Below are 13,032 nucleotides of genomic sequence, written 5' to 3'. Positions count from 1 at the left end.
AGAGCCATTTGATGTGATCAGTTGCAAACCTGTTGGGAAGTATTCTGTTGACTTTAGCCAATCAGAGGCGTGCGTTACTTCACCCATTGATTTCAGCGTCTCAACACTGCATGACACCGTATGATGACTTGTGTTTATGAAGAGTACAACTGTACAGCGAGAACAACTAACATTTACTATAACACATGCATTTCTCAAATCACACAGAGCTAGAGAGAAAAAGTCAAGGCCAGTGTTGAAAAAAAGCACTTTTTAATTATAAACCGTATTGCTTGTTACATATTCCATTCATGAGAGAAATGTGCAACATTAAGAGCCAAGGCATAGAATTAGAGATGAAGGTTTTCACCCAGAATCACATTTTAGATCAGCGTTCCAATAATAAACTGATGACAGAAATTGAGAGTTGGACTGTCTCCTAAATGGCCCCCTATCCCCTATATAGTTAACTACTTTCACCCATAGCCATATCGGGCCATTTAGTAGTGTACTATATTGGAAATAGGGGACCATTTGGAACGTAATATTGATTTTACATTGCGTTTTGCTTGTTTTATCTTTACTTAAAATATATAAACCATAAATGTTTCTCAATTAAAAAATAAACCGATTGCATATGTGTTCACCCACAATACCTGCAAGACGAATAAACCCAAATCATAAAATATAAAAAGAAAAATACATAAAACCATTACAATTAACAAATATTTATCTTGTATATAGTTAAATTTGCTTTTTTTATTATTTTTTAAAATAGCATCTAGAATCAATCTGGTCTTTGCACTCATTCAAATCTTGCTAATTTAATTTTATGCTCCGCCCCTCTTTAGTCCCACATTCCCATTGGATTCCACTCCCACAATTTCCTGTATCAGTTCTAGGTCTATATCTGGTTACAAGACAACTATTTACATTTTTCTGAGACTGACCATTTGTAGTGTTGGATTGGCATGAAAATAATCAAAGGAACCAAGAACCGCTTTTACCCCTAGTGCTTTAATCTACTCAGAAAATATCTACATCTTACTCTGCACTGAGAATAATAATGCTGTCTACGGTACTAAAGGAACTCTGTCTGGGGGAAAACAACCAGCTAAATGTGTCCTCTCCCCTCTTAGTGTTCTGTGGTCTCCATGGACACCAGCCAGGCCAGCAGGGTAGATGGACACCCAGGCGTAGGTTCAGTAGGCTGGAACACTCCAGTCTGATGTGGAATGTATGGCACTAGAATGGTTCTCTCTGTTCCATATGCAGAGCATCAATCATATCAACTCTATACATTCCATTGTGTTATTATGCGGAACACAAAAAAAACAACTGTTCTAAACATTCCATTTGGATGCAATGTTCTGGAATGTTGCTGCTAGTGAATGATATCCCCAGGGCAAACCCCCATCCCACCTTAAAAACACCAATCAACGAACGAGGCACTCCAGTTAGCCATAAGCCACACAGACGTAGTTGAAGGCGATCACATATTTACACATTCATATATATATATAGAGAGATTTGCAGATTGAAAGAAATGCAGTCACTGGATCAACAATCAAATCTGTGGTTTCTCCCATAGCTTCAGGAGAACCATTAGAACCAGAGGGAGTTGAGAAAGGGGGTATAACAATGACGCTAAAGAGCCACACAGATAGAAATGTATTGAATAGAGCCGAAACGGTTCACTGGTCTATTATACACGGCTGAAAATCATAGAAATATACTCTACAGAACAGACTATCAACAATGTTCTGTGACGCAAGACCCATGTGTAAAATGTTAGGGGTCATCAAGCTACTTACTTTCCCACAATCCTTTGCCACAACACTGCCCAATGGCACACCAGTGCCTGTCTGACATCACCCAATGATGTCATATACACTATAACATCACAACAGATGGCTGTGAGAAGAGAAGTAGTGTTCAGAAAGACTCTGTAGTAGAAAGTTACTGCAGTAGTGGTGTGTAGTTTGGCACGTGTTCATCAGTGTAGTCAGAACCACAACTCAGCAATCACACTTCAAACAAAGACCAAAGCAACACCGGCAGTAGATCAACAAACATGGATTCTTTGTTGGGAAACAGAAGTTTAGTGGTAATTAGTTATCACAAGAAAAAAAAAAACATTGACCGGAAATCTTCACAATCACTTCTAGAAATGCAGTTTTAACCATTCCAGTAAAAAAGGGGATTTGTCAGTTTAAGTTCAGTTACAGTTTGAATCCCATTCCAACAGTTCCCTTTTGATTAGCTTTGCTACTGTGGTGGTGAACGTTCCCAGTTCCCAGATGAAGTCACAACTGTCCCTATTGTGGTGGGAGGAGTTAGTAAATTAGAAGTGGTTTATGTCATAGTAGTGTGGACAGGTAGAAGAGGGATGTCAGTCATAGTAGTGTGGACAGGTAGAAGAGGGATGTCAGGAGGATGTCAGTCATAGTAGTGTGGACAGGTAGAAGAGGGATGTCAGGAGGATGTCAGTCATAGTAGTGTGGACAGGTAGAAGAGGGATGTCAGGAGGATGTCAGTCATAGTAGTGTGGACAGGTAGAAGAGGGATGTCAGGAGGATGTCAGTCATAGTAGTGTGGACAGGTAGAAGAGGGATGTCAGGAGGATGTCAGTCATTGTAGTGTGGACAGGTAGAAGAGGGATGTCAGGAGGATGTCAGTCATAGTAGTGTGGACAGGTAGAAGAGGGATGTCAGGAGGATGTCAGGAGTCCATAGTGTTCCTTTAGTGGCTAAAAGTCTGTCTGAATAGAGGAATGAGGGAGAGCTAGGGAGGGAGAGATAGGGAGGTGAGGAAGGCTGAAGGTCATGCAAGTGGCTTATGTCACAGAACCCGAGAGATAAGAGGGAAAGAAGATTAAGAAATTGAAAGATAGAGCGAGGAAAAAGAGAAAGAGGAGAGAGGAAAAAGAGAAAGAAAAGAGAGACAGAAGGAGAGCGAGTCCAGTCCTAGTGGAGTCAGTGGTCCCTCAGTGAGTGTCCAGAGGTTCAGCAGGGGCAGTAGGCCGGTAGAGGCTGCTCTCTTCTAGTGATGCACACTATCAGTTTCTCTGTGGGAACACCAGGACAGAGAGAGAGACAGAGACAGACAGAGACAGAGAGAAGGGTTACTACCATGTGCAATATTTGTTGTAAGAGTGCAACTCATAAAACAGCCGTATAAACTTAAAGGATTGAGAGGACACAGAGCCTGCTAGTGAAGACAATATCGGTCACAGCCTAAACATTACCAATCAATACATGAGACACACAGACAACATGAACACACACAGACGCTTGAAAAGAGATCAAACACACACGACAGAATTCCATATGTATACAGACATGAAACAACGAAACAAACATCAAGACCAACAACATACTACATCAAATATACAAATCCCCAGCAGAGGGAGCAAGAAAAACACCAATACAATGGGGGGGACACACAGAGAGAGAGAGAGAGAGAGAGGTTAGTCAGGCCATGCGGTTTAGTGAGAGAGGCAGGTGTTCAGTCGGTGGACACACATACCATGCGCTCACATGCAGTGTGTGAGGGGGTGTGGCCTAACCGTCATAAGAGTCCATGAGAGGAACAGAGTCCCGCCTCTCCTCATACAGCCCTCCCTGAGAGGGGGAAGAGAAGAGGGGAGGACAGGAAGAGAGAAGGGGGAGAAAAGGGTGGTAAGGAAGACAGGAGAGAGAAAAGGGGGAGGGAGAAGAGGGAAGAAAGGTGGTGGGTTAAAGCAGAGTGAGAGAAAAAAGAGAAAGAGAGAAGGGTGTGTTCAGAACGAACAATATGAAAACCAGTAGAATCAGATAATAGAGAGAGGGGGGACGAGAGAGAGAGAAGGGGACGAGAGAGAGGAAGAGAGACAGAGGGGAAGAGAGAGTGTTGATAAAGTGGGTTAGTGTCAGAAGTTAAGTGAGAAATCGTTTGTGAGAAAAGAAGCTAACCACAGTAGTGAGACATGCGAGAACATGCTCTGTGTGTGTGTGTACCTGTGCTGTGTCTTTGTCAGCAGGCTCGAGTGTTCCATCCAGAGTGTTCTTCCTCCCCCTCTGGTCCAGTGTGGAGTAGGCATCTGGAAGACAGCCAAGGCCTGTTAATAACTGTGTGTAGGCGTGTGTGTGTGTGTGTGCGTGTGTGTGTGTGTGTGTGTGTAGGTGTGTGTGTGTGCACAGACATACCTGGTCCCATATCATTTAGTGGAATCATGTCTCTCTTGTCTCCCCCTCCTGACAAACAAACACAGTCACAGGATGAGAGACAGCTAGTGTGTAGGTCATAGTGTGTGGGTCATAGTGTGTGGGTCATAGTGTGTGGGTCATAGTGTGTGGGTCATAGTGTGTGGGTCATAGTGTGTGGGTCATAGTGTGTGGGTTACAGGCCAGTGGTCGGGGATTGTAGTGAGGTGACTGGGTCCCCACATAAACAAATACAGCTTTTTTGGTTTTAATTAAGATTACAGATTGGGAGAATATATAAACTCTGAGAAATGTTATTTTATTGTGTAAATGTATTTATCAGAGAGATGAAAATGTAATGAATAAAAGGTTGATGTAAAAATCTAAATTGACAAATTTCAGGGTCGTGTCATTATATTGGTGGTGGGGGTCGTGTCATTAGATTGGTGGTGGGGTGGGGGTCGTGTCATTAGATTGGTGGTGGGGGTCGTGTCATTAGATTGGTGGTGGGGGTCGTGTCATTAGATTGGTGGTGGGGGTCGTGTCATTAGATTGGTGGTGGGGTGGGGGTCGTGTCATTAGATTGGTGGTGGGGGTCGTGTCATTAGATTGGTGGTGGGGTGGGGGTCGTGTCATTAGATTGGTGGTGGGATGTGGTTGTGTCATTAGATTGGTGGTGGGGTGGGGTTGTGTCATTAGATTGGTGGTGGGGTGGGGTTGTGTCATTAGATTGGTGGTGGGGTGGGGTTGTGTCATTAGATTGGTGGTGGGGGTTGTGTCATTAGATTGGTGGTGGGGTGGGGTTGTGTCATTAGATTGGTGGTGGGGTGGGGTTGTGTCATTAGATTGGTGGTGGGGGTTGTGTCATTAGATTGGTGGTGGGGTGGGGGTTGCGTCATTAGATTGGTGGTGGGGTGGGGTTGTGTCATTAGATTGGTGGTGGGATGTGGTTGTGTCATTAGATTGGTGGTGGGGTGGGGTTGTGTCATTAGATTGGTGGTGGGGTGGGGTTGTGTCATTAGATTGGTGGTTGGGGGGTTGTGTCATTAGATTGGTGGTGGGGGTTGTGTCATTAGATTGGTGGTGGGGTTGTGTCATTAGATTGGTGGTGGGGTGGGGTCGTGTCATTAGATTGGTGGTGGGGTGGGGTTGTGTCATTAGATTGGTGGTGGGGTGGGGTTGTGTCATTAGATTGGTGGTGGGGTGGGGTGGTGTGTCATTAGATTGGTGGTGGGGGTTGTGTCATTAGATTGGTGGTGGGGTGGGGTTGTGTCATTAGATTGGTGGTGGGGTGGGGTTGTGTCCTTAGATTGGTGGTGGGGTGGGGGTTGTGTCATTAGATTGGTGGTGGGGTGGGGGTTGTGTCATTAGATTGGTGGTGGGGTGGGTGTGTCATTAGATGGGGTGGGGTGGGGTTGTGTCATTAGATTGGTAGGGTGGGTGGGGGTGTTTGTCATTAGATTGGGTGGTGTGGTGGGGTTGTGTCATTAGATTGGTGGTGGGGTTGTGTCATTAGATTGGTGGTGGTGTTTGTGTCATTAAGATTGGTGGTGGGGTGGGGTTGTGTCATTAGATTGGTGGTGGGGTGGGGTTGTGTCATTAGATTGGTGGTGGGGTGGGGTTGTGTCAGATTGGTGGTGGGTGGGGGTTGTGTCATTAGATTGGTGGTGGGGTGGGGTTGTGTCATTAGATTGGTGGTGGGGTGGGGGTTGTGTCATTAGATTGGTGGTGGGGGTTGTGTCATTAGATTGGTGGGGGGGTGGGGGTCGTGTCATTAGATTGGTGGTGGGGTGGGGGTTGTGTCATTAGATTGGTGGTGGGGTGGGGGGTTGTGTCATTAGATTGGTGGTGGGGTGGGGGTTGTGTCATTAGATTGGTGGTGGGGTGGGGGTTGTGTCATTAGATTGGTGGTGGGGTGGGGGTTGTGAGATATTCTGGGGGGGGGGGGGGGGTCCTATCACAGAAAACCACTGAATACAACCGCTATAGGCTATTCAGAGCCATGGTCTGGTCCATCAACTGTAGTTATAGACCAGAGACCTGTGGCAATCAAACATGGATCCAACCCAGACCCCAGGGACAATTTTACACTCAGACACTTAGTTCCAGAGTCAGGTCTCAGATATTGGGGTAGACCTGTGAAGACCTTAGGTGTGTGTGTGTGTAGCTAGATGTTATTGTCTGTCTCACCCCTGTCTATGAGCGGTAGCGTACTGTCTTCATATCCTCCGTTGACCCGGGGCTGGGTGCTGTTGGGAGGGTTGAGGTTCACCATGAAGTCAGTCTTCTTCCAGCCATCCTTCTCCAGGGTCTTCCTCAACTCCTTATAGCCCCAAACTAACTGGAGTATCAGCCCTGCACCACGCACCTCTCGCTCTGACCGGTTCCTATCAGGAGACAGAACTAGAGGACTCAGAGAGAGAAACAGCATCAAACAGAAAGAGGTGATTCAACTACACACCCCCAGTCCACCCCAGGGGAGGTCAACTTCACACCCCCAGTCCATACCAGGGGAGGTCAACTACACCCCCAGTCCACCCCGGGGGGAGGTCAACTACACACCCCCAGTCAACCCCGGGGGGAGGTCAACTACACCCCCAGTCCATACCAGGGGAGGTCAACTACACCCCCAGTCCACCCCGGGGGGAGGTCAACTACACACCCCCAGTCCAGGGGAGGTCAACTACACACCCCCAGTCCACCCCAGGGGAGGTCAACTACACACCCCCAGTCCACCCCAGGGGAGGTCAACTTCACACCCCCAGTCCATACCAGGGGAGGTCAACTTCACACCCCCAGTCCACCCCGGGGGGAGGTCAACTACACACCCCCAGTCCACCCCGGGGGGAGGTCAACTACACCCCCAGTCCATACCAGGGGAGGTCAACTACACCCCCAGTCCACCCCGGGGGGAGGTCAACTACACACCCCCAGTCCACCCCGGGGGGAGGTCAACTACACACCCCCAGTCCAGGGGAGGTCAACTACACACCCCCAGTCCAGGGGAGGTCAACTACACACCCCCAGTCCAGGGGAGGTCAACTACACCTCTGGAGGGACGTGGCTCTTTTGGTTTTTCTTTTCAATTAGTGTCTAACTGATCAGTAAAAGGGAGAAACCCTGCAGGCCCTCAGCCCAGAAGAGACTGAGTTTGACCCTCCTGTTCTACATCATCCTTACTGATGGATAGACACACATGCACCTCTTTTTGTCACACACACACACCAGCTTACCCGTCCTTATTGATGAGCACCAGTCTCTCGATGCCCTGCGAGGCTCTGAGGATCTTGGCAGCGTCCAGGCTGGAGCCCAGAACCTCATGAAGGGTGCTCAGTACAGACACCACCGTCTCCTCTGACAGAGCCCTCACAGGCTGGCTCTGACCCCCACCAGGCAGGTTGGATACCAGGTGGGGAACTGCATGTTTACCTACAGAGACAAGAGGTAGAGATATATAGCTATAGTATTTAATAACACAGGTCGGCTCAAAGAGAGCGCGAGAGAGGGAGAAAGAGAGGGAGTGGTAGAGAGAGAGAGCGAAATAGGGAGAGGGAAAAACAGTTCCACAGAAACAGGACTAACCGAGCAGGTCTCTGTTGCGAGCGTCGATAGCCAGGTTCCTCAGAGCTCCAGACATGGCCCTGACCACCCGGTCGTTACCATGGGCCAACAGCTCTGTCATCATGGGAAGACCCTTCTCCTGACGCAACAACGCACGGATATACCGCCCATACTGAGACAGAGGGGGAATACATACAGATCAATGGTTATTCTAGTGTATCTGCGTTCAGGAAATGGACAGACTGTTTTGAGTAGTAGACTGTGGTTTAATAAGGGTCTAGAAAGGCAGTGTCTTGGTTGGAGGTGGAGTTTGTGATTATACTGTGGTTGACTTACAGTCCAGGTGTAAAGGGTTTCTGTTAGAGGTCAAGTAAGGAGGCTGAAAGGGATGTGTGGACCCGATGGTGGTTGTGTTAAACTAACAGGCCGTGCTGTCTCAAGGTGTGTGGTGGTGTTGGGCCTGGTGGTGGTTGTGTTAAACTGACAGGCCGTGGTGTCAAGGTGTGTGGTGGTGTTGGGCCTGGTGGTGGTTGTGTTAAACTAACAGGCCGTGCTGTCTCAAGGTGTGTGGTGGTGTTGGGCCTGGTGGTGGTTGTGTTAAACTAACAGGCCGTGCTGTCTCAAGGTGTGTGGTGGTGTTGGACCTGGTGGTGGTTGTGTTAAACTAACAGGCCGTGGTGTCAAGGTGTGTGGTGGTGTTGGGCCTGGTGGTGGTTGTGTTAAACTAACAGGCCGTGCTGTCTCAAGGTGTGTGGTGGTGTTGGACCTGGTGGTGGTTGTGTTAAACTAACAGGCCGTGGTGTCTCAAGGTGTGTGGTGGTGTTGGGCCTGGTGGTGGTTGTGTTAAACTAACAGGCCGTGGTGTCTCAAGGTGTGTGGTGGTGTTGGGCCTGGTGGTGTTTGGGTTAAACTGACAGGCCGTGGTGTCTCAAGATGTGTGGTGGTGGTGTGGTTGACTCACGGTCCAGCGTCCGGCACACAGGTTCTGCACAGCTCCGGCGGAGGCTTCCAGCACGGTGGGGTTCTTACTCTCCTTCAGCAGAGAGGTGTAGACACGCACCACCTCCGGCTGGAACAACAACTCATAACCTGGACGGACACACACAGAGGGAGAGGTGTTAGACACGTCTCCTTGTCTTCTCCTTTTCACCTGCACTGTTGCTGCATTCATAAATCTGTGGGGGGGGGGGTCACCTTGAACGGTCATCCAACTAGGAATTCCAAGTCCGAAACTCGGGCCTCCTCATAGAGCTCGGAGTTTCAGACCTGAAGATCACTGACATGATTTGACCTCGTTTCCCAGTTGTCTTGAAAGCACCATGAGTGAAAACAATGTGATGGAAGCTCATCAGGCTGGCTTAGCTTCACCTGGTCACTTGTTTCAGATCAGTACAATAGAGGAGTGGACAGGAGAAACATCATATTCCAGTCTACATGATGCCACTTTATACTGTGTTACCTTTGGCAGGTGTAGTCCTCTTTGGAATGTCAATCATATCTGTTCCGTCCTCATTTCTCCCTGCAACAGAACATCAGAACACTCAGGAACAGACGCAAAGGACACTCAATAACCCCCCGCCCACACTGCGGCGCTCTAGAACCCCCTGCCCGCTATGGCGCTCTAGAACCCCCTGCCCGCTATGGCGCTCTAGAACCACACACCTCTGTGAGCCACTGAAAAAGCCGCTAGGTAGGAGCACACATGCTAACAAACACTCTCTCACACACATGCTGCACACTGCCTCTCTTACACACATCGTCCTCTAGGAGACGGCAGAGAGCATGACAATGCATGCACAGAGTTAGGAGACTGACACATCATTAGCCAGTCCTAATCAATGCTCTAACCAGCAGACAAGCAGAGGTCAGAGAGTCAGAGCTTACCTTTAGAACACCAGTCATCTGTTCCACAGCAGAGAGAAGGAGAGCAGAACGAGGGAGGAATAAATGATAGGAGAGAGGAAGATGATTTGAGTCAAGCGAGAACAGCAGCAGTGACCCAGCCACCCAGACACCTCCTCCACCAAAGCACCAGCATTGATCAAATGTAGGATTAGATTAGAAACTATCGCAGAAAACACACACCAACATGCACGCCAGCACAAAGACAAACCATCAAAAACAAAATGTCTGTTCACAAATAGAGAAACAAATCATTTCCATCACAGACTGACATCAGACATTAAGGAGTGAGACTGAACATTCTTTAGGATGGGGGTAAATAGTATTCAACATCCCAGGCCAACCACTAGTTCTCTGCTGTCTCTCTTTCCTGCTACACTGTCACTATACTGTGTACACACACACACACACACACACACACACACACACTAAAGTCAACAACTGCATCACTCTCACTCTGCCTTCCTTCCACTGACAGATAATATAAACACTCTCTCACACACAAACCAGACAGACAGACAGGCACCCGCGCACACACACACACACACACTGACCTTTGCCCCTGCGGGAGCTGAAGCGGTTGGTCTTTCCAGTGGAGGGGGCGGGGCCCTGGTTGAGGGACATGGCTTCCTGGTAGCGCTCAGCGCCCGGCACCTCCCGGTGAACCTAAGGTCAAGTCAAGTTAAATCATACAGTATAATATTGCTTATTTAAAGACATGCTGCAAAACGTTGGTGCCTACTAAGTATTTCCTTTACCCCTCCGGCTTTGGGCTGATGTGTCAACATGTTGTTCATACAAACATAATCTAGGAGCAGAACTACTGTCTTACATCAATTAGCCACGAAATCCCTAGTTTGAAAGCAACTTTTTCTGGGAACTATACTGCTTCATTTTCCCCCGTGTGGGCCAGCCCCTAGCAATTCAAGTTCTAGCCAGTGAGCTTCAGCCCCTCGCCATTTGAGTGACAGCTAGCAAGATGCAGAGTGAGCACTGACGTTGTGTGCATATCTATACATATGTGACGTAGTACGCAATTTTCAGGGACCACTTTTGGCTCGTGAGCACTACTTTCAGAACTGTGAACAGTGTTGTCACGATGGTAGAATTTCGACTTCGATACGGATACCAGGTTAAGTATCACAATACTCAATACAGTACTAAAACAATACCATGGCCAAAGTCACAGAATGGCACTTGATCCAGACAGATCTTTGAGGTTTATTTTAAATGTATGCGTTAATGAATGAATTATACAATCAATTTGACTTCATTTTTTTACTAATCTAACTACATAACATCATGATAATAATGTATTTGAACAATAAATCTCAATTGATAAACTGGGTAAATCAAGATGTAGCCTAGGTGTATTCACAATGCAGGTGAAGGCATATTCAACAGCAGCGTGAGCATGAATTGAGTTCGAGCTTTCTGGCTGATTTCATGGTGCTACAGATGAAAAACAATTGTTTCCCTTCCATTTGAGACTTATTTTATTGTACTGATCAACAACATTTGCATAGAAGAAGTAATCTCTTATTTTATAAAAGTGTGTCTCTTTAAGACCCATGACATTATTCACACACACAGCCAGTTCAAGGCTCGAGCAAATAGGATCTTGACTGGGACAGACGTGAGGCGGGAGAGACAAAGTGAATGAATAAAGGTTTTGGTCACAATCAGTGTTTCCTCAGAACAGGCGAGTGCTAGCCATGGGGAAGTGGAGCAGGCACCGTGCTCTCACGCCATAAGGGGACCTCAGCTGTGCTGATAAACAAACTCGATCCTCTCTCAATCAGTAGATGACGTGACACTCATTTGACAGAAGCACCAAACGTTTTTTTTTGTTTTTATCTAGTACCGAACCGTTTGTCATGTGCTGGTATTGGAAGAAGTACAGAAGTTTGGGTATACCATGCAACACGAAGAACTACCGGCTAAAAAGTCTACAGAAATACCAGAGAATCTCTTTAAAGTACAATTCAAAAGGTCACAACACATTACTAAAAGGCAGGATGAAACACTGTAGAAAGAAACAGAAAGGAGAACAATGTCAACTACAACAATACCTGATAGGACAGATTCCTCAGCAGACACATACTGTTCTCTATCAGCTGGAGACAGAGGGCGAGAGAGAGGCAGAGAGAGGGGGCGAGAGAGGGGGCGAGAGAGGGGGCGAGAGAGGGGGCGAGAGAGGGGGATCAGACGAAGGAAAAGGAGAACAGGATTAAAATACATGCGGACACACAATCAAAGTTCAGGATCACATGAAAAACAGCAGTGTGTGCGTGCACACCTTGTTGTCCACGTCTTTCAGGTTGATCTGTGATTGGACAATGTACATGAGCGAGTCGACCAATCCTGTGCACTCTCTCAGCTTCCTCCTGGCCTCACTGCGCTCTGAGCTCACGTTCCTGTTTTAGAGAGAGCGGGAGAGAGGGGGGGAGGGGAGGGAGAGAAGGGGTGTGAGAAAGTAAAAAAAACAAGCAATACAGAAACAGAGGAGGACAGAATAAAATGGGCAGAGAGAGAGAGAGAGAGAGAGAGAGAGAGAGAGAGAGAGAGAGAGAGAGGGAGGAATGAGAGTGGCTACAATCAGTGGCCACATAAGGATTCCAGCACACAACCATTAGTAATAAAACACTGAGTGGTCCTATGTCAGTGTGTTGCTTTCAGAGACTGAAAGACTGAAAGGGTATGGCCACGTCCCAAAAAGCACCCTTTTCTCTATGTGGTGCACTAATGTTAGGGATGCCCATATAGGGGATAGGGGGCCATTTAGGACGCAGCCTGTGGTTGTTAAACTCCAGTATAGTGAGGGGACAGTGAGATCGTAGATCAGGTTACTGGGCCAGTCATTGTGTTGTAGCCTGCCTTTAACAGAGACAGACACACCCACTGGAGAACACAGCACATTCCCACTCTGCCCTACCTTCTGGGAATTCCTCAGGCACACCTGTACAGACATGCACATACACACACAGCACTGCAAGACCAACACACAACACACCAGTCACTCATGGACTATACATTACTGTTTTAGGGCTGGCCGATACATCTTCAATACTGGTATGTATTTTTACAAAATCTTCTATCATGATATTTTCATACAGTGCTAAGATGAATGAAAAGTTTGACAAACTGGACGACATCACAGTCAGTTTGGTCCTAGCTTGGTTGAGTATAAAACCATCAGAATGGAAAAAGACCCATAAAATCATTAAGAATTCATTTGTTGCAATTCTACAGTCAATGTTGAAACATATTTACAACTTTTATTATTCAGAAACTTTAAAATACCGTAAAAAATGAGAAACATATTGTGATATGATATTATGGCCATATCACCCTCCTCGTTTTCCTCTCACTGTACAATCCATCCCTCTCCCTCTCTCTCTCCCTC

General features: G+C 47.2%; 1 protein-coding gene across 5 annotated transcripts in view; it reads right to left on the bottom strand.

Moving 5' to 3' along the window:
- Positions 1 to 233: 233 nt before the first annotated feature.
- The window catches only part of LOC115202447 (catenin delta-1), a 39,357-nt gene continuing 26,558 nt past the window's right edge, over positions 234 to 13,032 (bottom strand). For 3 of the 5 annotated variants that reach the window (XM_029766598.1, XM_029766597.1, XM_029766593.1), the window contains exons 11-23: positions 11,926 to 12,043; positions 11,699 to 11,743; positions 10,181 to 10,292; positions 9,609 to 9,626; positions 9,184 to 9,243; positions 8,686 to 8,813; positions 7,746 to 7,896; positions 7,397 to 7,592; positions 6,354 to 6,550; positions 4,167 to 4,214; positions 3,978 to 4,060; positions 3,548 to 3,602; positions 234 to 3,046 (exon numbers count right to left, since the gene is read on the bottom strand). In XM_029766598.1, coding sequence (XP_029622458.1) covers positions 2,985 to 3,046; positions 3,548 to 3,602; positions 3,978 to 4,060; positions 4,167 to 4,214; positions 6,354 to 6,550; positions 7,397 to 7,592; positions 7,746 to 7,896; positions 8,686 to 8,813; positions 9,184 to 9,243; positions 9,609 to 9,626; positions 10,181 to 10,292; positions 11,699 to 11,743; positions 11,926 to 12,043 — 1,273 coding nt within the window. In that variant the 3' untranslated portion in view covers positions 234 to 2,984. The remainder of the gene's footprint in view (positions 3,047 to 3,547; positions 3,603 to 3,977; positions 4,061 to 4,166; positions 4,215 to 6,353; positions 6,551 to 7,396; positions 7,593 to 7,745; positions 7,897 to 8,685; positions 8,814 to 9,183; positions 9,244 to 9,608; positions 9,627 to 10,180; positions 10,293 to 11,698; positions 11,744 to 11,925; positions 12,044 to 13,032) is intronic. The other 2 variants (XM_029766596.1, XM_029766594.1) reach the window with 2 other exon arrangements.

This window comes from Salmo trutta, chromosome 11 (assembly GCF_901001165.1).
Source record: "Salmo trutta chromosome 11, fSalTru1.1, whole genome shotgun sequence".
Taxonomy (NCBI): domain Eukaryota; kingdom Metazoa; phylum Chordata; class Actinopteri; order Salmoniformes; family Salmonidae; genus Salmo; species Salmo trutta.
This window is presented reverse-complemented; position numbering and strand designations above follow the sequence as displayed.